The sequence below is a fragment of the Lepisosteus oculatus genome, chromosome 14, assembly GCF_040954835.1.
Source record: "Lepisosteus oculatus isolate fLepOcu1 chromosome 14, fLepOcu1.hap2, whole genome shotgun sequence".
Lineage (NCBI taxonomy): Eukaryota > Metazoa > Chordata > Actinopteri > Semionotiformes > Lepisosteidae > Lepisosteus > Lepisosteus oculatus.
In genome coordinates this window covers 8,117,549-8,144,784 of record NC_090709.1, presented here as the reverse complement: position 1 = coordinate 8,144,784, position 27,236 = coordinate 8,117,549, and the positions used below count along the sequence as shown (strand labels likewise).

Here is a 27,236-nt window from a genome sequence, read left to right as displayed (position 1 = left end):
AACTGGGGTTTGATTACCGATGGGGAGACAGGTAGCTTTTTTACAGTCAGATTCCAATCTCTAATGCTGTGTGTGAGAGTTTCCGTTACATTCCTTTTCTCACATTTTCTGATGACTATTCCAAATGGGCACCCTGTCAACTCCTAATACTTTTAAAAAACCTGCCTGCATGTTTGATTATTTTTATTTTAAAAAAGTTCAATATTGATCATAACTAAAGAAATTAATGATCACGAACAAAAAAAAAAAGGGCTGAAGATGCGAGTCGCTCTTGAATTAGAGCTGGGTGACACGGGCTTCTGTTCTGATATGGTTGTACGAGAATCAAGAGGAATCGTTTCTCTCCTATGGAGCATGAGCTGAATCAGCAGTGAGACATTTCGCGTGTTCATGCATATGTCAATGCATTAACCTACATCGTAAAACTAAAACTAAATTAAAAACTAACATTAAGTTATCAGAGACATTAAATTATATACAAACAAGACACAGGCAAAGTAATAATTCTACATTAAGGGTCCTACACTGACCAAACTAATTGAAATGGTCTGATTCAGAGCCTGTGCAGTTCGTGCTAAATAGAACGACACCAGTACTGAACCCTCAGCACCGTACTGAGCACAAGTTGAGCTGCTCTCCAACTTTGCTACCCATGGTATTTCATTCCAAAAGAGCTCAGAGAAGGAGCTGATCTCCAGACAGTAGTGTTAAGTTGTCTGCAGCCTCATGCGAATTTCGACAATTTACCAAAAGTGTTTTCTATAGCTTTCAGGTGCAGTTAATTTATATAAAGGAAGGTAAATCGTTTTAACGCAACAAAAGCCAGGCAGGAGTCAAACATACAATTTCCTGATCTGAAGTCAGACGCGTTATCCATTATGCCATTGGTCTTACATCGCTCAATTGCACCATAGTGACCTCAGTGCCACTAATAGTAATACATACTGTATTTCTGATTGAGCGCTGAGTGCAAAGGTTGAATAAGCTTTGCTCCTGCCAACGATTCGGCGTGAAAAAACACAGCTTTAAAGTTTCACAGACAAATGCAGCATGCCAACAAAACCAATTTTAAAAACAACTACGGCACACTACGATTCGCACTGACTCTGAAAAGTGATCACGGCAGATGTTGTTCCCCGCTGAAGAGACCAAAGAGCATTGCTGTTGGGAAGACAAAATGAGGCTTTTTTCTGCCTTGATGTTAAGCTAACAAAGACTATCTTGAAACACCTAGTTCAGTCTCTCAACACACTGTCAAGCAAAGTTTTTACCCATTGAACCTGCAATAGAAGGATGGTCTTAACCCACAAACACTTAGCAGCAGTGAAATTAAAACCTACCCCTGCGAAGAAATTGGAGCACAAACCCAGCACCTTAGACCACCCAGCCACACTCCCAACACCTTACTTTTATCAGAGAACGCCGGGTTCAGCTCTTGGTGTCCAATGCTTGAAAACGACAGCACCTTCGTTTTCCGAGATGTTTCCTATCACTTCTTTGTCAGCTCTGAATATAGTTCTTCTTTGGAGCAGGCTTCAGACCTTTTATTTAATGTATAAAGGAGGACGCATTCCTAAACATGTAATTCCTGTTTTAGAAATGTTTTGGGTGGTGTGTTTTATATAGTATTCTGATTGTATTCAGAATAACAGTATTCTGATTGTATTCTGTAGACCTGTGTAGCAATCGTACTGGATGTGACATGGATTCTGAAATGTTTCTTGAAAAGGTATTTAGGGTTGCTTGAATCTATAACAAAAAAAGTGACCCGAAACTTCCTACAGATGCAGCCATTCAAAATGGGTGGGGTATTTCGCGGTATAAATTTTGAGCTTTTAAATTTAAACTGTGTATTACAGCATGTTAATCATCAGTCATTAAAAAGCTGGTATATTTTATGAAAGCAAGATTGCTCAGTTGGACAAAAGTACACAACCTACCTTTATCAGAAATATTTATGCATCAAAGCCTTTACCGAAGATATTACTAATAGTATTAATAATGAATGACTTTGGACAAGCTGTAAACTCAAAGTATAATTTCTTTAGCACATTTGTACAAGCACTTGGAATCTGTCCAAGCCCTACTTTGTCAGGCATTCTCTTTAACTGCAACGGACATAAAAACTCCCTTGCTTTTAACAGAGCGTTTCATAATTTCTAACTACGAAAATTATTTAAACTGCGACACTTATCATTCAACCAGAGCTCAAAATATCACAAGGATCCTCAAGAGCACAGCAAAGACTGTATTAAAAGATACTTGTATCAGATACATGAGAATCCAGGCTTTTTTATCAACGCTTTCTTTTCCGTATACCAGATATTATGGAACCACTTCAGAAGGATGTCAGCCAGCCAGATTCCAGGAATCGGTACTTTAAAGAAAAAATACACACCGATATTCCATTTCTCCCTTAACATTTTAAGCATCGAAGTCTTTAACTAACATGTGAAATAGCGTGTTAAAAAGTGGTAGTTTTAAGCTTTTCTGCTAATATAATATGGAATCGCGTATCGAAAGAAATTAATAACGATATGATTATATTCGTGTACTGAGACATTTCTTTGAAAAAATAGAATAGCAATATTATGGACAATTAATTGACTTTTATATTTCTAAATATCACAACATGATCGAATTTAAGTCATTTTAATAACAATGAACAGTCACCTATGCGTTACAATATAAACATTTATATTGATTTAAATCACGTTTTGATTTAAATCGCAAACGCGTGTTTAAATATATGTGTTTTTTGATTCACAATCAGACAAATGCAACATAAATTGATATATTTATCTTCTAAGTATCTTAATAAACTTTCAGCATAGCTTTCTCCCCGTTTAGATTTATTTTTCTTGGGATCTTGGGATCAAACGTGGAAAGATTAGATTGTAATCGTTTATATTTTTTAAATACATTTTAGAAAAGTGTAATCTATACTAAAAAGCTGTACACCACCTGCTATAAAGATACATATTGTAATACTTTCGGGCTCGGATAGGACGGACACAAGAACTCAGACTTGCGGACTTAAATCTCAACAAAACCACAACAAATCTCAATATCTAGTATGAATAATTTGTAATACAAACCAAAAATAGCCTGCAAACTCACTCAAATTCCTCCAATTATCATAATCCCGCCCCTTATGCAAAACCAAACTCTCCTCCCATCCCAGTTTATCCTCTTTATCATAAACAAAATCCAGCTCAATTTTCAACATAAAGCATTACACAAAATCAATACCTTAACACTCTATACTCAACAACGATAATTCACAAACAACCAGAACATGTAACTCCACATTCCCAAATATACCTCATTTCCATAGCCCCGCCCCTTATGCAAAACCAACATCCCTCCCCTGTTCTCTCTCTCGTAATCGTTTTTATTTTTAAATAAATTTCAGCAAAGTCATGTATTTTAAAAATCTTAAGATTTCTATATTTATGTCTTTATTTAGTGGTTTCATTAGTCACAAAGGCTAAACTTTCTTGGAAAAATGTATTTTATGTAAACCATGTTTGCTATTAATTCATTTAGGGCTAGAATATGTTCATTGTCTTCCAATGAAAGAAGGGTTCCTTTCGCCGTAGTCGGGTTGACATTAGAAGCTTGCCACGCCCGGACTGTTACACCAGCGCATTAGCATGTTAAAGCGATTTCATTGAGGAGCCTACCTTTCTTAACTAGTAAGTAATGTACTTTTGGAGGGGAGAGGTGTCTTTCGCTGGAAACTTGCCCCCTTCTACTTTGAAAATACCTGTGAAACCGGTTTAATTCATCACAGCCAGCACTCCCGCAGAGAGGGGGGTTGTCCTCGTTAATGTCTTAGCCGGAACACATCATTATATCTCATTTTGTATTTCTATAAAAAAATCGTTTGCCCAGCCTAACACTATTGTTGTTATTGTTTTAATCCTGTAAAAAGCGCTTTGAGCAGCACAGCTTTCTCACCAGTTAGATTACTTTTTGATACCATCCTTACACAATGCAGAAACTTCTTGTATTTTCCGATGACATACAAGTGGAAAGATTACAGATTTCAATTGTCTTTTTTCTGAACCAGGGAAAATCTGATCATGTTTCTCTATAACAATAATAAAAAACTTTATTTTACATATCACCTTTAAAAGTGGCATCTCAAAGCAATACAGTTGATGTAAACCACAGATTACAAAGTAAATACCCAGACAAACGCAAACGCGTTTTTTATAAAATGCTTTTATTCATTCAGCAGAGAGAGTGTAAAACCTGGGCATAACAGCTATTCCTTTTTCTGATCACCCGCTCTCTGGATACACGTCTCACCTGTCCTGTTCTTTGTTTTCCTAATTTGCTGATTATGCCTTCTGCGATCCACTCCTGCCCTCACACCTAAAGAAGACTATTTTAAATTTATTTGCGTGGTCCATTGTGCAATTAACACTTGTATGTCCTGTCCTTAAGGTGATATCACATAAAGGTGATATGTAAAACAATGTTTTTTTTATTGTTATAGAGAAACATGATCAGATTTTCCCCGTATCAGAAAAAAAGATTTAAAGTATACTACTTTGTCACTAGTATACTTTTAATACAGTCTTTGCTGTGCTCTTGAGGATCCTTGTGATATTTCGAGCTCTGGTTGAATGATAAGTGTCGCAGTTTAAATAATTTTCGTAGTTAGAAATTTGAAACGCTCTGTTAAAAGCAAGGGAGTTTTTATGTCCGTTACAGTAAAAGAAAATGCCTGACAAAGCAGGGCTTGGACAGATTCCAAGTGCATTTTTGCAATTTACGTTGCATTGTGCTGCTGTAATACAGTTTAAAATAATTAAAAGTCTAAACAGTATCAGCTTTATTTATGGGTTGCAATTTTAAAAAAGTCAAAAACCGCACTCAAAATGCAATTTAGAGCTTTCTGGCAAGAGGAGAGACCCAAATTAATAATGTAACATGCCACTGCATGAACAAGGTTATACTGCTATTTCCTTAGATACGCGATTAAAAAAATAATTTTTATTAAATTTTTAATAAAATGCTTTTGTTCACTCAATTTCAGGAAGACTAAGGAAGGACTAAGGGAATTGTCATCTGTTGTGGAAGCTCTGTGAGCTCGGTGACTTTGAGACCACTTGTTATCCCAGGTTGTTTGAATCGCCACAATTCAAATAGAGAAAAAAGAGCTGACTGACAAGATTTAAGATGTGGCTGTCAATGTTGGATTTAAAAAAAAACACATTGCCCGACGTTAGTTGCATTGCTTGAAAAATAATTTTATTTCGAGAGACTGGATAAGTAATTCAAGTGTTTTTTTTTTTAACTTCCTGAAAAACAAATAATAATTTAACTATATCTGCAAACGTTTTATGATATGTCGCTGTTGTGAATGTCTGTGGAGTGTATCTTATTTGCCTGTCTGTCCTGGCTGCTCTCTCTCTCTCTCTCTCTCTCTCTCTCTGTCTCTCTCTCTCTCTCTCTCTCTCTCTCAATTCAAGGTGCTTTATTAGCATGACAGATCGGTACAATCAGTGTTGGGTATTTACTTTGCTTTGAGATGCCACTTTTAAAGGTGATATATAAAATCAAGGCTTTAACTTGCTTTAACTCCGCAAGTCTGAGTTCTTGTGTCTGTCCTATCCGAACCCGAAAGTATTACAATATGTATATTTATAGCAGGTGGTGTACAACTTTTTAGTATAGATTACACTTTTCTAAAATTTATTTAAAAAATAAAAACGATTACAATCTAATCTTTCCATGTTTGATCCCAAGATCCCAAGGAAAATACATCTAAACGGGGAGAAAGCTATGCTGAAAGTTTATTAAGATACTTAGAAGACAAAGATATCAATTTATGTTGCATTTGTCTGATTGTGAATCAAAAAACACATATATTTAAACCCGCGTTTGCGATTTAAACGCAAAACGCGATTTAAATCAATATAAATGTTTATATTGTAATGCATAGGTGACTATTCATTGTTATTAAAATGACTTAAATTCGATCATGTTGTGATATTTAGAAATATAAATTTGTTTGGTGCGAGTGAGGTTTTATTTAATCTCTGACCCAGGGAAATGTTTTATTTTTTCAAAGAAATGTTTGTTGAAAAAAAAGTCATGACTCCAGCAGGATTCAAACACACAGCATGTGAGGTAGGAGTCAGGAGCCTAACCCACAGTGCCACCGGCAAGGTCACATGCAGAGTGCTGAAAAAGCACTACAGAAACATTATCAATAGACAATGTACAGCGTGTACTATTCTTGTGTTGCGGTACATTAATATAATTATATCGTTATTAATTTCTTTAGATACGCGATTCCATATTATATTCCCTTTTAATCAAATTCTAAAAGTATGCTTGTTGACTCCAGTATCACATTAGTTAAAGACTTCGAAGCTTAAAATGTTTAGGGAGAAATGGAATACTGGTGTGTATTTTTTATTTAAAGTATAGAGACCAGCCATATACTGTATGTTTATGATCCAAAATTAATATCGTTTATGGCCTTCACACGCGTTACAGTATGCTCCTATTCTTTTTATGCTCAGGTACTAAGATTTCCCTTCAGTGGTAAAATTCCATATGAATATTCAATGCTAAAATGGGCACAGTAAAGACATTTACTGTAAATCTTTCTACGACCGACCAACGGACTACGAGTGCCCCTGTCGGTCAACCAATCACGTACCGCGGTATTTTGCGTCATCGCGCGTCACAATGCGCGACGCCGTAGCCAATTACCTCCGGTATGTGTCTGTACTGCGCACTTTGAATGGCTGCATCTGTACCTTCCAATCACTGATGTCGCTCTCCCTAAACCTTAACGTGATGTTTTGCAGATGTGCAGTGTGCCTTTACTCCTGTATTAAAAACGACCTCTGTTGTCGGGCGGAGTTGAAGGAGAACTAACTGCACAGAAAAAGTATGTAACGATAAAATGTTTCTACACTTCAGAATGTCCCTTTAAATCCCTGCTCACACACGTCGGTGTGGGGAGCGGGCAGGTAGAGAGCTTTTCCAGAAACTCATGCAGTAGTATCTCTCTCCACGCTTTTGGAAAGAAAAGAGTGGCTCCAGTGCAGGGTAAGGTCAGAACAGCTGGTCTGATTGTCAAATTAAAATCAACAGGGAAATTGAACAATACAGAAATCAGAGCAGTATACAATAGGAAGCAAGCAAACAAAATGCTCAGCAAAATCGTAGTTGAGTAAATTGGTGTAAAAAAAATATTTGTAAGCAAAGGAGAGCCCGTGCTGCGTGTGAAACACATCAATAGTTCAGCATTTCTGAAACGTTTAATTGAATTGACAAAGAAATCCTCTCCTTAAACTTCAAAAAAGGATTATCTGTGGAGCCAGCAGGCGAAACACTGCAGTTGCCCGTTTCTCACAGGTGTTTGAAGTTGTGGATAACATTTAGTTAAACCTAATAACTGGTTGGGCCACCCTTAGAAGCAACAACTGCAATCAAGCGTTTGCAATAACTGGCAATGAGTCTTTCACAATGCTGTGGAGGAATTTTGGCCCACTCATCTTTGCAGAATTGTTGTAGTTCAGCCACATTGGAGGGTTTTCGAGCCTTAACCGCTTTTTTAAGGTCATGCCACAACATCTCAATCGGATTCAGGTCAGGACTTTGACTAGGCCACTCCAAAGTCTTCATTTTGTTTTTCTTAAGCCATTCAGAGGTGGACTTGCTGGTGTGTTTTGAACTTGAACTTGAACTTTATTGCCATATGTAACCGGTACTGGTACAATGGAATTCTTACTTACAGAAAGTCTCTCGATTGTAAAACAAGTGTAAAAAACAAGACAAAGTGCAAACAGTGCATCAAGACAATGTACAAACAAACAATAGACAATGTGCAAGTAAACATGTAGACAGTTTGAATGTAAACAATACAGACGTGTAAACAATGACTGGAGATGTGCAATAGATAAGAAATCATAAAGAGGTAGATGGTGATGGTGTAGGTGTGGTCCGAGGGGGATGGCTAAATTTGTTCGCCAGTCTCACTGCTTGTGGATAGAAGCTATTGAAGAATCTAGTGTTAAGTGTCCGTATGCTCTTATATCTCTTGCCTGAGGGCAGTGGGGTGAAGAGCTCATCCCCGGGGTGGTGACTGTCCTCTGTGATGGCCAGAATTCTACCATGGCAGCGGTCCTCATAGAGCTGTTTAATCTCGTTGAGACCGCAGCCGATGATCTTCTGGGCCATATTGACCATTCTCTGTAGTGCCTTTCTTTCTCGCGAAGAGGTGTTACCATACCACACAGTGATCCCATTGGTGAGGATGCTCTCGATGGTGCAGCAGTAGAAGTTCACCAACACATGTATTGGCATCCCCCATCACTTGAGGCACCTCAAGAAATAAAGGCGCTGCTGAGCCTTCTTCATGATAGAGTCAGTGTTCACAGTCCAGGTTAGATCTTTAGAGATGTGAATTCCCAAAAACCTAAAGCTGGTGACTGTTTCCACTTCTGTTCCATCAATACTGAGTGGGCTGTGAGTGTATGGCCTGTGTCTCCGAAAGTCCACTATTAGCTCTTTCGTTTTCTTTATGTTCAAGTCCAGGTTATTGCTATGACACCACCTAAGCAGCTGTACAACTTCATCCCTGTAAGTGGACTTGTCATCATCACTGATCAGTCCTATTATAGTGGTGTCATCGGCAAACTTAATGATGCGGTTGTTGCAGTGTCTTGCTGTGCAGTCGTGAGTAAATAGGGAGTACAACCTTGGACTCAGACAGCAGCCTTGTGGGGTTCCAGTGCTCAGGGTGAGTGGTGTTGATGTTTTATTGCCTATCCGCACCACCTGTGGTCTCTCGATAAGAAAGTCCAGCAGCCAGTTGCAGACAGAGTTGCACAGACCTAATCCCCTGAGCTTTGTCACCAGTTGACTGGGTATGATGGAATTGAATGCTGAACCGTAGTCCACAAACAGCATTCTCACATACAAGTTCTTAGTGTCCAGGTGTTCCAAGGTTGTATGCAGAGCCAGGGAGACAGCATCATCCACTGATCTGTTGTTCTGGTAGGCGAACTGCAAGGGGTCCAGGGACTCTGTGATGGAGGAGTTGATGTGTGACAACACCAGCTTCTCCAGGCATTTCATCACCACAGATGTTAATGCTACTGGGCAGTAATCATTCAGGCATGTCACTTTTGTCTTTTTGGGGGTTGGAACAATAGTGTTTTTTTTAAAGCAGGTGGGGACCATGGACTGTGACAGGGAGGAGTTAAAGATGTCTGTAAACACTGTGGTCAGCTGGGCTGCACATGTCCTCAGGACGTGAGAGGGTATCCCATCAGGCCCTGCAGCCTTACGGATTTTCACCCTGCTCAGAGTCTTCTGCACGTCCTGCTCTGAGAGTTTCAGAACAAACTCGCCCTGCACACTTGGGGTCTTCTCAGCATTGCCCGTGTTCAGAGCATCAAAGTGGGCAAAGAAGTTTGCCCGCTTTGGATCATTGTCCTGCTGCAGAACCCAAGTGCGCTTCAGCTTGAGGTCACGAACAGATGGCCGGACATTCTCCTTCAGGATTTTTTGGTAGACAGCAGAATTCATGGTTCCATTTACCACAGCAAGTCTTCCAGGTCCTGAAGCAGCAAAACAGCCCCAGACCATCACACTACCACCACCATATTTTACTGTTGGTATGATGTTCCTTTTCTGAAATGCTGTGTTACTTTTACGCCAGATGTAATGGGACACACACCTTCCAAAAAGTTCAACTTTTGTCTCGTCAGTCCACAGAGTATTTTCCCAAAAGTCTTGGGGGTCATCAAGATGTTTTCTGGCTCATCAGTGGTTTTCGTCTTGGAATTCTGCCATGCAGGCCATTTTTGCCCAGTCTCTTTCTTATGGTGGAGTCATGAACACTGACCTTAACTGAGGCAAGTGAAGCCTGCAGTTCTTTGGATGTTGTTGTGGGGTTTTTTGTGACCTCTTGGATGAGTCTTCCCTTTGCTTTTGGGGTAATTTTGGTCTTTAGAAATGGCTTTATAAACTTTTCCAGACTGATAAATCTCAATCACTTTTTCACACAGGGCCATGTAGGTTTAATTTTTCCCTTAATAATAAAAACCTTCATTTAAAAACTGCATTTTGTGTTTACTTGTGTTATCAATTTGTTTGATGATCTAAAACTTTCAGTGTGACAAACATGCAAAAAAATAAGAAATCAGGAAGGGGGCAAACACTTTTTCATACAGCTGGCTCTGTGGCGCAATGGAGAGCGCGATGGACTTCTAGGCCTTGATAGAATGAAGTCATTCAAAGGTTGTGGGTTCGAGTCCCACCAGAGTCATGTATCACTTTTATTGAACCTTTCGAAATCCTCTGGGGATTGGTGTTGATCAAGTCAAATACAGGACTTCTTAAGAGTCCACAGTTGAAAATGAACCAGCAGCCACAAGAAAGAAATTAGCACTGGACTGTGATCACATCACTCCTGTCCTGGAGTCCTTGCACTGGCTTCCTGTCAACTTCAAAATCCTCAAGCTCAGCTATAAGGCTCTCCATGGCTTGGCACCTCAGTACTTGTCTGGGTTATCGCCCTACTCCCCACCTCACAACCTTCGCTCTTCTAATTGTGTTTTCCTATCTGTCCCACAGTCCATCTGGACTACACTCTATGGGTGACAGGGCCTTCTCCTGTTTTGCCCCAAAGCTCTGGATCTTTATCCCCAAGGATATCAGTCACCTTCTCTAAACTCCTTCAAATCCAGACTCAAAACCCTCTTCTTTAGAAGAGCTTTTAATGCACTATTCTTTACCCCTCTGTTCCTACTGTATTTAATACCACCATCTATTGTCTCCTCTAACTGTGTATTCTCATCCTGCTTATCTTGTGTATTTTTTTAACTTTATTGTTGTCATTCTGTAAAGTGCTTTGAAAAGCCACCTTTAAAAGCGCTATATAATGTAAAGATTATTATTATTATTAATAATGAACAGTGCATTTAACACTGAGCACATGCGGTCCTTCTTTGCAAAGGATTGCAAAGGTTGTGAATTAGCTTTTCACTCGTTTTGTTGAAGACCGTATCCTGGCTGTGTTGCAGGAAATGTCTGGATGCCATCACCGGATCAAGGAGAGGATCAGGGTTTTGGGAAGTCTTTTTGATGCCTGACACTGTGTGTTACCTGGTTGTAACGGGTGTCATTCTGGACCTAAACAACAGAGAACACCATTGAAATCGCTGAACTGCCTAGCGGACACTTTGTCGCCTTCTTCTGACCTGTAATTAATGTGATTCTCTGAAAACGTGGCACGTTGTATCTGTGCTACCTTTATGGAGGGTGACCACACTCATAAGGATCATAGATTCGATCACAAGCATCTAAAAACGAGAATGAGAAAATGACATCATGCTATAAGGCTGAATTGCACGATTCTCCTGTTACTTCTGCAGCAAATGTGTGTTTTTTGCTTCTTAACACTGAGATAGTTGGAGATATTTGGCAGCAGTGGGGTTCCAACTCACACCCCCAAAGAGACTAGAGCTTTAATCCAGCTCTAAATTAAAAATAGGGTGACTTGTAAGGGCTGGTAGGAGAGGAAAGGAATAAATGCTTCTTTTTTGGATAAAGTCTTTATCTACTAAAAGAAGGAAAGAAATATTTGATTATTATTTTTTCACCAGTTGTTTTGATCAAATTATTGTAACGCAGTGCCATATTAAGGTATAATATGTACATGAACGTCGTCTCTGAGTCGATGATGGCAGCTGAGTATCGCTGGAGGACAGTTCATTATGAGTGGGTAAGCGTGCATAATGAGGGAGAAGACATCGGCCTCTCTGACGCAGTGTCCAGTGACACTAACCTTCTGTCCTACTGTTCTCTGCTAATGTAGAGGGTGAATGTTTATTTAGGTGAATGTAAGGTTTCATTCTTGTAAAATATTTCCAAGCACTTTTTTTGTTGCTGAAAATTAATCTTGTGCATTTGAATGAATTCCGATATTGTCACCTAATTCTATACATTGTTTCATCAGACTAGAACATTGCATAGTGATAGTATTTCTTTCCATTTAAATACTTCAGTCAAAAATGTAGAGAAGGTGCTCCTGTTTTCACCATTATAAGAACTGTGATGCACCAGTAATATTTACTCTCATAAAATTATTGTAATTGTATTGTTCTGTTCTGTAACAATCTTGAGTGACACAAACCTTCTGTTTTACTGCACTACACTTCTCCAGAGGCCAGTTCAGCACACAAGGATCCTCAGTCAAACAAACACTGCAATCGCTTGATAAACGCCATTTCTCATCCTTTCTCTTAGTGTCGGTGCTACTATTGTATGAAAAGGAGGCGACTTGACAATGATATCTTAAAGAGAGTCTTCATGAAGGTGTGCGCCGGCAAGCTCTCCACTGGCAATTGACTGGGCTTGTGAAGAAATCAATCTCATTCAACAACCATACAAATTGCACAGCTTAAGGCACATGAAGCGAAATCTGTGAGCTGATTGACACAAAACAATGTCACTTCACATTATCTGCAAAGTTGTTTTGCTTGTCTGACCACCTCTTCCTACTTTACAGTGAGCACATATATTTCAGTTTCTTTCCCCCATGTGGAGATGTATCCACTGCCAAAACTGCTGTCTGATTATTTAAATTATCTGTAAAACTGTTACATGACTTCATCTAATTGTAAATTTATAAGACGGTCTGTGAGACATTTGTGAGAGTAGCTGAATCCCAGGGCTGGTATGGAATCACACACAGGCGGGTCTTCTGTGTGATCTGAGTCCCACTGCTCAGAGCTACAGACTGGTCAAATGGTCACTATTGTAGACATGACCATCGGACCATCGGCTACAAATAATCAATATACTGATCATAGTGTCACTACTGGTGTTTATTACATAAATACTATATATAAATAATAAGATAATTTCACACTCATATGTGTTATAAAACATTTATAAACATTTTGGGAGGCTGACATACAGTAAAGAAAGTAATACTGAAGGGCTGGAAGTCCTGGAAAGCGTTAATAGAACCTTCTTGCTATCGACCTGGAACAGAGCCCACAGCTGCCAGATCAGTGACCCCTGAGCCCTCTCACAGAGAGGAGAACCAGGAGCTCTTTTATGTCTCTAAGAGGGCTGGGAGGAAGGATAAAAGGGGGAAATGTGACATGAGTCCAGGCTGTTCTGTCTGATATTGTTCATGTAGCAGCACTGATTGTCTGAATATCTTCTGGTTCTGGATTGTGAGGATAGAGAGCAGTACGGAGTTGAGATCCTGTCTGAGTGTGAGTCTGAGCTATGAATCTGACTGAGAAGAGAATAATGATTTTTTATTCTGCCTGAGAATTTTCCTGAGAATTTTTCTTCTTTTCCAAGTGGTGTTACATCTCCTTCAGAAACTCTGCACAGACTGCCAGAGTAAGAGTAGAGGAGAGAGAGATGGACAGATAAGAGCACACACAGCAAGAGATACATATGTCTTGATTTACTTTGAAGCAAGTGTTCATTTCTTTTCTGGAACAAGTTTTTTCTGAACTTCAAGAAATTCATACAACTTCTGAAAGATAAAATACAAAAACTTGCTTCTCAGGACAGAAGAAATGCTGCAAAAAATGCCAGTGATTTGTGAAAAGCAACGGGAATGTGTCCCTGTGCAGCTGTTAAACAAAGGGCTGGTGGGTCAAACGCACTTAGGGACGTGCTTCAGATTGTGATGATGTAAACATAATCTGCGCTAATAATTGAAGTGATTTCTTCGCAAACCCTCTTGAATGTTGCAGGAAATCTTCGTGTTTTACTCGTGTGCAACTAAAACAAGTAAACAATTCAGTACCTAAGTCAATGTCCAAGAAAACCATCCTCATGTGTGGAATTTTTCTTTAACTGACTGTTGGGAGAATTCATTTATACACCCGTTGTATCCTTAGCAAAAATATTTTAAAATTAGAACACAGATTTGTTGGAGAACTTGACAATCCTTGACAATCATTATTAAATGAGCATTATACAAATGTGCGTTGATATTTTTAATATGTACCTTAATTGTAATATATATATATATAATTGCTTTGATATGGATGTTCATTTGAAGGAATTGAGGAAACTATGAAGGATCACAGAACAACCAAAGATACATTTGGGCATCTGCTATTGGTAAAGATTAACGAATACAGTAAGTGTGAAGCTTCCACACACACGAGAGAAAAAAAAGTTTAAACTGACTTCATTAGACTGACGGTGTGTATAGCAGAGAATGGTTTCGATCCATCGACCTCGGGGTTATGGGCCCAGCACGCTTCCGGTGCGCCACTCTGCTGACAGCTGTCGCAGCGTGATTTAACACAACTGCTCTATCTTTGCTTTCTAAAAGTGCGCCCGAGATGAAAAGTCTAAACGGTAAACGCAGACGTCACTTTGAGCACTTGGTCTTTTATAGTACAAATATCACACGCTGCACTACATGGGCGTGTCTTCAAGATCGTTGAGAACCAAACCTTCTGCTTTCCGAGGCAACTGATTCTTTCGACGTTAATTCACGAATCTTCAATGAGAATCAGTGAAACGAAAACCAAACACGTGCACACTCGCGTCCTAGCGTGAAAGAAAAATGATGGAAGCATTTGAGAAATAAGAAGAGTAGTCTGAACAGCTCCAGTCTATCAACTGCTCTACAAAGTGATCGCTACTTCCACACCCAGTTTATAACACTGAAAATGATTCAGGAAGCACAGCAAAGTTCTAAAAGCAGTGGTTGAAAAGCGTCTAGATACATAAAATGACAATTTCTCAAAAGTAAAATCTTCAGCTTTTAAATATTGTCATCCACATATTTTCGTTTTTCTCTTTTTTACATAACACGCTTTCGAGAAATAGACTGTCTTGTAATGAAGGCTGCATTAGAAAATGTGTATCTAAATTAAAATCGGGTTTATGACTTCTGCATTTTTCAGCTTTCTTAGCGCTTGGGTCTCGATTCAGATGAAAGCAACAGGGGAGTAAGTTTTCCTTTTCTAAATCAAAGGTGATCTGCTCACAAGGAAGTATAAAAACTTCAGCGTTTACTTTTTGAAGACCGCAAATTGTCGAAACACTGTTGCTTCATAAGCTAATAAGTAAGGTTTCTGAGCACGCATTGTATTACTAATGCTGTTATTAATAAAAAAAAGCTTAAATTCACATAATGGAATTTGGACGGCTCAAAGTAGTCTATTCCTTGTACAACTTTACTTGCCTGCTGAGTAGAGTTTAAAGCAACGGCAGCCGAAGTAGCAGTAAAAGCAGCAGCGTAGAGTGTCACAATACACTCTGTGAAAGAATTGCGGCTTCAGATCGTTTTGTTCTGTTGAAGCTGCCTACAGGCTCCGAATTGTTGACATTGGCTGTGATCTTCTTTTTTCAGGTTTCATGAAATTCTTCACATATTTTAAATATTTCATTCGGGTTCGCCCAATACACGGTGCAAACCGTACCTGCAGCAGAATGCTGTGGCACATGAAGCCGTTTAGTTTATCGGTTATAAGGATTTAGGAACGTACTATAAATCGAGCAAGCGAAAAGAAAATTCTTATTTAGCGATTTGTGTATCAATCTTTTAACAATTCATTAAAATGCTAACAATATGTAAAATCAAAACAACAGCACCGTTAAATGCTGGGGAGACAGGTAGTTGTTTTTTCAATCAGATGCCAATCTCCAATGCTGTGTGTGAGAGCTTACGTACCTTTCCTTTTCTCACATTTTCTAACAACTATTCCAAAGAGGCACCCTGTCAGCTCCTAATACTTTTTAAAAGTCTGCCTGCATGTTTGATTATTGTCGTTTTATTTAGAAAAAGTTCAATATTGATCATAACTAAAGAAAATTAGGATCACGAATAAAAATGGGCTGAAGATGCGAGTCGCTCTTGAATCAGAGCTGCGCGACACGGGCTTCTGTTCTGATATGATTGTACGAGAAGCAGGAGGAATCTCTTCTCTCCTATGGAGCATGAGCTGAATCAGGAGTGAAACATTTCGTATGCTCGTGCATATGTTAACGCATGACCTACATCGTAAAACTAAATTAAAAACTAACATTAAGTTGTCAAATACATTCATTTACATACAAACAAAAGACAGACATAGTAATGATTCTACATTAACGTGTCCTACATAGTAATGTATCGCAGAATTCCGACTAAGTAACTCAGAATTGCGACCTAAAAACTCAGAATTTTGACTTTATCTCTCACATTTGCAACGTCGAAATAGCCCATATTTCATTGTCTGTCCTTTTGTTATTGTAACGGATTCGGGTTCTAGCTAGCAAGACCTGGGTTCGAGCCAATACAGTGAGGCACGAAGTAGGGTGGGAGCGGCAAGGGCACAAGCCCTAGAACCCGAATCCGTTACAATAACAAAAGGACAGACAATGAAATATGGGCTATTTCGAAGTCGCAAATGTGAGAGATAAAGTCAAAATTCTGAGTTTTTAGGTCGCAATTCTATGATTCTAAGTCACAATTCAGAGATACCATAGTGCGTTTTTTTTTTTACTCCCTGGCGGAAACGGGCTTCCATAGGTTCTCAGTGCTGCGAAGCAAAAGCAATCTCTGGAAAATCAAATTATCAGATCATGTCAAAAGCTGATCAGTATTTCTTTACTGGGAAGCAAAGAAATGCTTGTATTACACATTTTAATATGACATGCAATTACACATGAAAAATAGTAAAATTATGTTCATTGCGGTACATGTTGATAGAACAGCCCCCTCGATAAAAGAAAGTGTGGACGGACGTGTCGCATGTTCCGAACTCTGTCTGACAGCGAGTTTAACACACTTTCCTCGGAATTTAGAAACTTATTGAACAATAAATTAATCTGAGCAAATTTTACACGTGTGGGTGATTTAATTCTGTCGAAATTGCGTGGAACTCCTCCGTTGAGCTCAGATACACACGGGAAAGTGTTCAGGCGGCTTCACGGAGTCCCGCCTCAGACTGGAAGCAGGTTCTAATTAGACGCTGAGAACAATCCGGGTCTCTGTGTGTAATTGATTGTGTTGATTGAGCGGTAGTGTGACCATGTGTGTGGTAGCATAGTCCTGCTAGTATAAAAACCTAGTCACCGCGTTCACACTTTATGCTCCCTTGCTTCAACATAGTTTGGTGGTTTATTTGTCTTACTTCTGTAGCAGTTTAGCGGGACGTCAATTTGGCAATGCGCTTGTTTCTCTTTGTGCTGTGCCTGTGCGCAGGGGCCGGGCTCCCTGCACTGATCTCCGCCGGGCCTGCTGGCTGGAACTCTCGGGAATTAGCGCTCCAAGCCGACCTCCCGGCTCCTGAAGACGCAGCCCAGTTGGAGGACTTGAGCCTGGCAGATGCCCCCTCCGAAGACCTGTCTGCAAGCGAGAACGACTCGCAGTCCTTGGCTCCCGACTTTCGCCGCCTTCCCGTGTCCAGAGACCCGTACTCGCCCTACTTCGACAAGGAGAAGATGAAGCCCGAAGCCGGCAGCCGCCCCTTACCCGCGTACATCAAGAGCGTCCTGTTTCCTTCCCAGCGAGGGCGGCAGCCGGCTCGCCCGGCCATCGGGGGCACCCGAGGAGTGGCTGTGTGGTGCGACTCCAGCAGGATGTACGTGAGGGTCGGTCGGCTCCTGTTCGGCTTCAGCTGTCGGCCATCGGAGGTGACCTTGGGCAACTGCAGCATCAGCCGAACCACACGCAGTTACTTCTACTTCATCTACGGGCTTCACGAGTGCGGTACCGAGCGATCGGTAAGCGGGTCTTCATCTACAGGCAATGTATCGATGTGAACTGTAGGGCTAGTGCCTTTCCTGGGAATACCCCTTCCTCTGTGACCTTGCAGGTTGTCCAGGGCCGCCTGGTGTACTCCAACACTCTCCACTATGCCCCGCCCTCCTCCAGTGCGCCTGTGCATCACTTCATTCCCTTCTCTGTGCCGGTCAAGTGCTCCTACAACAGGTAGGCAGGGCTCTGCTGCTGCTGGGAAAGTGTCCAGAAGCCCCTCATCTCCTCTGTCCTGCAGGTTCCACTACTCCTACAAGGTTGGCTATGTCCCCACGTGGGCCAGGAGAAGGACCTTCTTCAAGGACCTGAAAAACAAGCACAGCTTTGTCCTGCTCACCACCAACTGTAAGCTCCTTGAGCGAGTAGCTCCTCTTGCCAGCAGGGGGTGCTGTGTGCAGTTGTAATGCTGCCTCTCTCTCTCCAGCCCACTGGGTCCGGCTCTCTCCTAAGGATGAGTTCTTCCTGGGTCAGCCCATGTACTTCCAGGCCACTGCCTACTTTGCCACAGCGGAGCAGAGGCTGTACATCCACTCGTGTTATGAAACCGGACCAGCACTCGCAGCCCCGTTTCCCTGTGATTGATAACTTGGGGTACGGCCCCTTCTGGGAGGAGAGGTGGGCAGGAGCCCCGAGAGCCTACAGGGGTTCATCCTTGTCCTTGTCCCCAGGTGCATGGTGGACAGCAAGGCAGATGGCTGCCTGTCCAGGTTTGTCCCCTCCAAGCAGAAGGATGCGCTCCGCTTCACAATTGATGCCTTCCTCTTCCAGAAGAAGCTGTCCAGGAAGGTACTGCTCTCAAAGGCTGCTCAGCCTTCTTGCTCTACTGATCCATTGTCTGCTTTTCCATCCATGATCTAGATGTGAACCAGACTGTGGCAGCTGTAGTGCCTAGAGCTGCCAGCTTGCCTTCACTGATGGCAGAAGGTCCTTCTCTGTCCCTCTATTGGCCTTGATCCCTTAATGCTGTGACCTTCCCTCTTGCAGCATGAAGTGACTGAGCTGTACATGCACTGTCATGGCTGTGGCTCCTGCTAAAGCAACACCAGGGACCAAGTCCTGCACCTACAACAGGGAGGCTAAGAGGTACTTCTGCAAGGAGCCTGCTGAGGGTGCTCTGGGACATGCCAGGTGGAGGCCTCACCTGTCCTCCTCTCCTCCAGGTGGGAGGAGCTGTATGGTGACCATGAGGTCTGTGCCTGCTGTGAGTCCAGGTGTGCTGGCAGCCGGAATGAAGGTGGGTCTGGTTCTCTATCCCTTGTGGATGCATCTCTGCCCAGGAGACAACCATGCTTGGACAACTGAGGAATGATCCCGTGCTGGACAAAGGGACTGTGTAGATGAGTAGACTGTGGGTCTCGGGGTATAGCAGATCCCTCACTCCTGGGTGTTACTTGTCCACAGGTACCAGGAGCCTGGTTACCAGCAGTCGGGTGGCTGTGGCACCAGTAGAAGCTCCTCTGGATGTGGGAGCTGACTGAACTGAGGATGAGGAGGGAGACCCTCAGATCTCCAGTGAAGATGCTGAGAGCACCAGTGAGGATGTGGAGGGAGCGGAGGACTTTGGAGATGTTGGCCAGTGGACAGGTAGGGTCTGGCAGGAGGAGCTCCTGTAGGGGTGGGTGTCCTGCAGTTCAGCTGGATTGTTCTCCTTCTTCCTCCCCAGGTGCCTGAATGAAGGCTCCAGCCTGGCCCTTGTGACTCTCCTGCCTCCAGTCGCCTTGTCATGGCAACATTTCAATAAAGCTGCCTGCCCTTGTTTCTTTATGGTTTACAGGTTTGAATGGGGTGGAGGAATTCAAGGGAAGTGAGACCCATTAATAAATTAATAAATTAAAGTACTGTATTTGTGGGGGTTCCCCATTCAAGAATGCTTCCTGTATTGCTGCCAATGAGGACTGAAAATGGCTGGAGTTATAAAGCATTGTACTGGGGGAAGATGGCCGCACTATTCCTTGGGCAGGTCATTGTGACTTTTTTTTACTGTGGGAGAGACAGAGGTGTTCAATATACTGGAAATCCTCCTGTTTCCGAGAGGGGTAGTGGTTATGGAGTGAGTTGCTACTGTAGTGCCCAGTAAGAGTGAGATCTGATGTCCTATTCTGGGCTGCACAAACTGACTAAAATAAACACAAGGAAGGAATTGTCAACAGGGGCTTGGTGTAAAGTAGGCCTTCCTTCCTTAGCAGAGGAACAATACTGGTGTGTGAATAATGGTACAGTTAGAATCTCGGAGGTCTTATGTTATGGGTGTTGGTTTCACAGCAGTGGTAGTGGACAGTCATAAGTATTAGGATTGAGACTGGAGATCCCAGTACTTGATCCGGAAGACAGGTGTTCACAACTACCTCTACCAGCAGCACAGATGGTGTAGATTGAGACTGAACGCTTACTACACAAAGCCTCTCCACTGTTTCAGTGTCCCGTGTCATGGATTTCAAGTGAATCCTAGTCTTCCTTTGTGACTACCTATAATTTGCACAAATCATGATGGCCCACTAAGGCTGTCAATTTTTAGCCCTACTGCAGTGCCCTATTAAAGTTTCAAGGATTTAGAATAAACTATTTTATATAATGGTTCCGAAGGTGGCTTCTCAAAGCACTTGACAAAATTACAATTAGAATACACAGGATAAAACAATTCCAATAGATTGAGGAGAAAAGTAGAAGCAGAGGGGTAAAGAATAGAACCAGTTCAGTAAAGGCTCTTCTACAGAAGAAGGTGCTGAGTCTGAATTTGAAGGAGTTTAGGGAAGGTGACTCTGGTATCCTTGGGGAGAGAGTTCCAGAGCTTGGGGGCATAACAGGAGAAGGCCTTGTCACTCATACAGTGTAGACGGGCTTGGGGGACAGTTAGGAGACCAGAATAAGAAGAGCGAAGGTTATGAGGTGGGGAGCAGGGTGATAATAGATCAAACTGCTACTGAGGTGCAACTGAAATGTGACGGCATGTTCTACAATTTATGCAAGACAGGTAATGTTAGGATTTTATGGAACAGTGGTAATGGCAGCACTTTTGAGGATCGTTGGTACAACGGCAATGCTCAAGGATTCATTTCTAATATTGAGGACAATGGGTTATATACCCATCGTTCTTACCAAAGGATCAGAGACCTTTTGCTATATATAAAGACTCCTTTCCACCACTAATTTATACAGGTTTGGTTCATTTGGGCTTTATCAGTTAAACATTTAATATTGTATTTGTCAGTTTGTTGATGCCTATATAGGCACTATGGATGATTACATGCAGCTTGATTTTGTTTAATGCAAGTTTTCATTCCCTTTCTGATGGCTCTCTCTACAGTAATTTTTAAAAGTACTAATCGGGATGGATTACTGTACATATCCTCAGTTAAGGGGAATATATAAGTAGTGACTATCCAAATTGCATTTTTGTGTGAAACGCATTTCAGAAAATCGAAAACCAATTTTCAAAACTCACAATAACAAGACAAAGGCAAAACATAAGTTCACTTGCACTTTATGCATATTTACCACAACCTTGCCTTCTGATCATAAAAAAGTCTTAATTTTAATATAGCAGTTTTAAATGGGACATTCAGAACATGGCATATGAGAATATATGGTTAACCGAGGATGAGCAAAGGATGATCGCACTTTCTGCTTATTGCTATGAACCTACCTCTGGTTATAAAAATGTCTCAAAATTCTGACACTGAGGTGTGAGACACAATGTAACAGGCTCTCATAATCCCGAAATACAAGAAATTTTACTGTAGCGTTTTATAAATTTGACCCTGTGAACATTGCATGTCCCTCCTTCCTCATTACCAAAACATCTCAATGTCCCGACACTATGTACATTTGTAATTACAACACTTCACTGTTTCATTTATGAGTTGTGACATTGTGAACATGGCATGTTAAAGTATATAGAAAATCTAGATCAGAACAGGCTAAATGCAATTCCTAGTGATTTATCATTTTCTTACTTTCTAAATTAAAAAAATATTTTTTCAGTGATTAGGACACTTCAGTATGACATAAAATATGCTTCAATGACAGAATAAATAATAATAATAAATAATCATCGAAAAAATACCCAAAGTGGACATTCATAGTTGTGATTATAGGAATGTTAGCTATCGGGTGGGTAGCTGCGTCAGCATGCGTAGGCTGCAAAGGAACAAGTAAAGGACTATTCCTGCTGAAAAGAGAAGAAAAGAATCACAATGTTTCGGCTGTGGAGCCTTCTTCAGGTGTGAGAAAGACAGGGCAGTAAGCAGAGATAATTTTCTTTTTATCTTTGCTGAATGCAGTTTATCGCTGATGACAACATCAAAGACATTAAGGAGTTTTTATGGCTAACAGCTCCACATCAACTTCCTTTCATAACTAACCTCATCAGATCCCTCAACTCCCAACTCTTCCAGTTTCTCACTTCAGAGAAGGATAAAAAACTCAAAATTCTCTACAGAGAAAAACCATCAACATCCTTATCACCTCCACCAATCCTAACCTTGGTGTTACTACACCTCTGACCTTCCCCTTTCACCCCTTTGCATCCTCACCTAACATATTTTAATAGTACAACAAAATTACAATAGATTGTACAGTATTTATGTTTAAAATTAAGGTAAATGTGTCAAAATATCGAAGTCCAAATGCACGGTGCTAATGTAACAAAGCTTGCAAGTTCTTAAACAAATCTGCATTGTATTTTTAAAATATTTCAGCAGAGGATGCAACGGGGGTATAAATGACGACTCGACTTTTTCTTGGGTGAATTTGGTTTCCTGGGGAGTTGCGATGTTGGGCATACAGTAATCGGACATTTCCCGGTGATTCAGACACGTGTTAAGCACTCGCATTTCCTGCAAATATTAAAATGGTTAAGGTTTCGCTTAGAAATCCAATCGACCTTTGCGAAGACAATATTTACATCGCAAAAGAAACCCGTCCCTGGGTGGACTCGAACCACCAACCTTTCAGTTAACAACCAAACGAGCCACACAGACGGAATGGTGGGTCCCTGTCTCACCTCACAACTTTCCGGTTAAAAAAATATATTTTTTTGCCAGCTGGCAATATTTCTTCTGCACTGATAATCAATAATTGAATTTCATTTCTCGCAAGCTGTGTGAATTTCTTGAAATACAAGTTTTCCAGAAAGGAAATTAATACATGCATTTAACGAAATCAAGCCCTTTGTGATAGTCCGAAATGGTACGTTATGTACCACAAGATAGGAAAAAAAACATGACTGGGATTTTAAGCTACGTGACCTATGGTACCAGACCGGGGAAAAGTTAGCTTGAAGTTCGAAAACGATTTTGGCACGCCTGTAGCGTTTACACGAAACCTCTTAGAATCGCGAGAATACTTGCTTTGTGTATAAAATACATTGTGAATGCTTTCTCAGCATTTACTTTTTAGTTTATATGACATTTATTTGACCAAGCACGAATATTATTTTGTCCATATCTTCGCAACGGAAGCACAGAACGCCTTCAAACCAAATGCATTTAAAAGACCACGACATGTGGATATTTCCACAGCCTCTACATCAAAGTATCAGTGAGCTAATTATCTTTTTTTAAACCTCCGGTTTTTCATCGATGCGTAATTACGCACTAACTGGATCCCGGGGGACCGCTGTGTGCACAAGTTCACAACGCGAGAAATACTGTTCAATATGGCTTCATGCGAAAAACCCGTATATGACCATAGGCAACAGAATAGCGCAGTCTCCAATTACTCAGACTGTAAGCACGGGAATAAAGCTTTGTCTGAATTCTGAAACCCTTCCTTTACGTTCTGTTTTCATTCGGGTAAGAGTCAACTATATTCACAATACTACTGCCAGCAGGAAGATTAAAATATTCTTTACTCAGCAGCTTATTAAAAACAGCTCCCATGATGTTCAAACCGATTTTTTACACAGAACACTGACACAGCTTTGCGTTCTGAATCTCTTTTTCTCGTGTGTTTATTTAATGTGGCACACTGTACTTGGATAGGGGTATTCTGTTCACAAACCAATAGCATTTAAACCACAGCACCCACAATGCTGCAAGTAAGTGTTTTACACACTAAGCAGAGAGCGATGTCTTCCTCGTTAGTATAGTGGCAGATATCCCCACCTGTCACGCGGGAGACCAGGGCACATCAGGACATGCATTGAAGTGAAAGCAGGATGCGCTGCGACATCCACTGTGCAGATCCCGCCACACTAAGAGGTGAGTGGGTCTGTTCGATCACAGCGCTAGGCGAATCCCCAAACAGTGTGCGTGGCAACAAACGAAACGGGCCTGTTTCCGCCCGGTTTCGATCCGGGGAAATCGGGCCCAGTAGTGGCGGGATCTGTACAGTGCATGTCGCAGCGCTTCAATGTGCTTCCTGATGTCCTACCCCGAGAACAGAAAGGACAGCATACAAAGCAACAACAGATCAGGTCTCTGCACTGGATCTAAGCTGCCCCCATCTCCTTTGCTCTGCGGCTCCTGCGGAGTGGAGTCCTGCCTGGAGCCGTGTTTGCAGGCGGCAGCTCCCCGCGCTCTGTCTGTGCGTCGTGTCCAAGAGCTCCTGGGAGGAAGAGAGAGCCCTCCCACTCGGGGGCGTTTCCACGGTCTGTGTGAGGAGGGGCGGGTGTGTCCAGTAGCTTATCGAGCGGAAGCCTGGGGCGGCGGAGAGCTGTGATCGTGCAGACCTTGAGGTGTCACCTCTTTGTCTGCTTTCCCGCCCCCCCTCCGCCCAAGCTCTGCTCCAAAGTAGCCTGGCAACCCCTCACACCTGCATGTGTCACAACCTAAGGTGTGGTCATGAGACACCCATGGGGTGTTGTTCTGTTCTTGCTAATTGTTTCCTGCCCATCGCAGGCAGGAGTCCATGCGAGGAAGATGCGCTGGACAGAGCTCAGAGGGCGCAGCTGGGTGGCTTTCCTTCTGAGTGACATTCCTGCAACACTCTCCCTCTCCTCTTGGTGCGCTCATGCCGCAACACAGGAAGGCTGGAGCAGGTGGCCGTGGGCTCTGCGCACTGCCGAAATAGTTTATTTGGGAGAGCGTTAGACTGAAGATCTAAAGGTCCCTGGTTTGATCCCGGGTTTCGGCATTTTGTTTCATCGCGCCCTTTGTTCCTCTCTCCAGCTCCCCCTACCTAAAGTGACGCGTCCCTTTCTCAGCCCGAAACGCAAGCGAGACACCAGCAACAGTTCCTACAGGTTTCCGTAGTGTAGCGGCTATCACGTTCGCCTAACACGCGAAAGGTCCCCAGTTCGAGACCGGGTGGAAACAGCCTTGTTTTGCACGCTCCTGTACTTCACAGAGGTCTTGAGCGACCGGTCATTTGTTCCCAATGTATTTCCGGTGCCTTCGTGCACTCTTGTACCAAACGCACGTTCCTTCTGTACGCGGAGCCGATCATTTGCAATTGGGCTGTGCCGACAGACCAGGACGAGCTCTGTCGGCTTAAAAGCAGCGCAGGACCTGCAAGAACAACAGAAAGATTAGCATCCAGCGGGGGCTTCTTAGTGAGCCCAAGATCTCATCAAGAATCGGCTCCAGCAACAGGGCTGGGCGCATTGTTCCATTCTCCGACCACTCTCGGTATAAACAAGTCCCTCCCGGTATGAGAACGTGTCGGTTTTGCCTCCTGCTTTCCAAAAGATCAGCACCGTGTACGAAGGAGCCGCATTAAAACCACTCGAACGTGCAAAACGTGCGAGAAGAGGGGGCGCTTGTTTCCAACCGAAACTTCTCGCGTGTGAGACGAGCTGATCATCACTGTGGGAGGGCTACTCTGGTAGACAGGGCTGACCTTCGGCAATAGGATTTATACTCTCCAAGATGATATTTGCACTTTCTGGAGAGGCGATTTTCTCCACTTCAGTAGCCCGATTTCGTTGATTGCGTGGAAAGGGCTGTAAAATGTGGTGCCGCCTTTCTTGCTCCGTCCATGACAGGCGTGCTGGTCTCTGGAGAGAGAGCACGGTCCATCAGCGCACTCCAATAAAGGCACTGGAAGCAGCTGAATCGCATTGGCGAAGCTCAGTGCTGGGCCGCTGGGCACGTCTTACCACCGTTTCCGTAGTGCAGTGGTTATCACGTTTGCCTCACACGCGAAAGGTCCCCGGTTTGAAACCGGGCGGAAACAGACTTCTTTTGTCGCCACGCACAAAAGGGGATTGGGGATTCGCCTAGCGCTGTGATCGAACAGACCCACTCACCTCTTAGTGTGGCGGGATCTGCACAGTGCATGTCGCAGCGCATCCTGCTTTCACTTCAATGCGCGTCCTGATGTACCCCGGTCTCCCGCGTGACAGGTGGGAACAGGTGACAGGTCCTATACTAACGAGGAAGACATCGCTCTCTCCGACCCCCGGCATCGTGTCCCGACCCACCGTGCTGGAAGCCGACGCGTGCTGTGATTCCTTTACGGAGCAGAAATGACAACCGAGGAGCCGAGAGATCATTTCAGCATTTCGCGTCTGAACGGAAAACACAAACGACCAACTCGGAATGACTTGCCTTTGACGCTTCTCAAAGCGTTCTTTGTGCATCGAACAGACCCACTCACCTCTTAGTGTGGCGGGATCTGCACAGTGTATGTCGCAGCGCTTCCTGCTTTCACTTCAATGTGCTTCCTGATGTCGAGTCGTGTGCCGTGAAGAGGCTCTGAAAGCGAGAGCAATGAAAAGGTGCACGACGCTGTGAAAGAAAACAGAGAAGTGAAAAGCAGTCATTTCTCTAAGGAGGTGAAAGAAAAGCTACTCCCCGTCGAGGAATCGAACCCCGGTCTCCCGCATGATAGGCGGGGATACTTGCCACTATACTAACGAGGAAGACATCGCTTTCTCCAACCCCCGGCATCGTGTCCCGACCCAGCATGCTGGAAGCCGACGCGTGCTGTGATCCCTTTACGGAGCAGAAATGACAACCGAGGAGCCGAGAGATCATTTCAGCATTTCGCGTCTGAGCCTAGCAGATACAAATGGGTTGTACAACTTTGAACTAGCAAATGGAAGAGGGCTAAGCCCCCTCTCTTTTAGCCCAGGTTCGATCTGTCTCCCAGAATCACCAGGGCGCACACACACACACACCCGTGCCATTGAAGTGCTCTGCTTCATTTCTAAGGGCAACTCAACATTCACTCCTACCCCGAGTGCAGAAAAGACAGCATCCACAGCAACAACAGCTCAGGTCTCTGCACAGGAGCTAAGCTGCCCCCATCTCCTCTGCTCTGCTCTGCGGCTCCTGCGGAGTGGAGTCCTGCCTGGAGCCGTGTTTGCAGGCGGCGGCTCCCCGCGCTCTGTCTGTGCGTCGTGTCCAAGAGCTCCTGGGAGGAAGAGAGAGCCCTCCCACTCGGGGGCTTTTCCATGGTCTGTGTGAGGAGGGGCGGGTGTGTCCAGTAGCTTATTGAGCGGAAGCCTGGGCCAGCGGAGAGCTGTGATCGTGCAGACCTTGAGGTGTCACCTCTTTGTCTGCTTTCCCGCCCCCCC

General features: G+C 42.8%; 1 protein-coding gene and 4 non-coding genes across 5 annotated transcripts; 4 read left to right on the top strand and 1 right to left on the bottom strand.

The window, feature by feature from the left end:
- Positions 1 to 10,216: 10,216 nt before the first annotated feature.
- Positions 10,217 to 10,309, top strand: trnar-ucu (transfer RNA arginine (anticodon UCU)). Its single transcript has 2 exons — positions 10,217 to 10,253; positions 10,274 to 10,309. It is a non-coding gene; the product is annotated as a tRNA-Arg (tRNA).
- Positions 10,310 to 17,133: 6,824 nt separating this feature from the next.
- LOC138242814 (zona pellucida sperm-binding protein 3-like) lies at positions 17,134 to 19,336 on the top strand. Its single transcript, XM_069198370.1, has 8 exons — positions 17,134 to 17,742; positions 17,835 to 17,950; positions 18,015 to 18,121; positions 18,201 to 18,367; positions 18,445 to 18,562; positions 18,761 to 18,859; positions 18,937 to 19,010; positions 19,178 to 19,336. Exons 1-4 carry the CDS (start codon positions 17,185 to 17,187, stop codon positions 18,356 to 18,358), a joined length of 939 nt encoding a protein of 312 aa, XP_069054471.1. The 5' UTR covers positions 17,134 to 17,184; the 3' UTR covers positions 18,359 to 18,367; positions 18,445 to 18,562; positions 18,761 to 18,859; positions 18,937 to 19,010; positions 19,178 to 19,336.
- Positions 19,337 to 24,777: 5,441 nt separating this feature from the next.
- On the top strand, positions 24,778 to 24,850 carry trnaf-gaa (transfer RNA phenylalanine (anticodon GAA)). The gene has a single exon. It is a non-coding gene; the product is annotated as a tRNA-Phe (tRNA).
- Positions 24,851 to 24,959: 109 nt separating this feature from the next.
- Positions 24,960 to 25,032, top strand: trnav-aac (transfer RNA valine (anticodon AAC)). The gene has a single exon. It is a non-coding gene; the product is annotated as a tRNA-Val (tRNA).
- Positions 25,033 to 26,507: 1,475 nt separating this feature from the next.
- Positions 26,508 to 26,579, bottom strand: trnad-auc (transfer RNA aspartic acid (anticodon AUC)). The gene has a single exon. It is a non-coding gene; the product is annotated as a tRNA-Asp (tRNA).
- Positions 26,580 to 27,236: the final 657 nt, after the last annotated feature.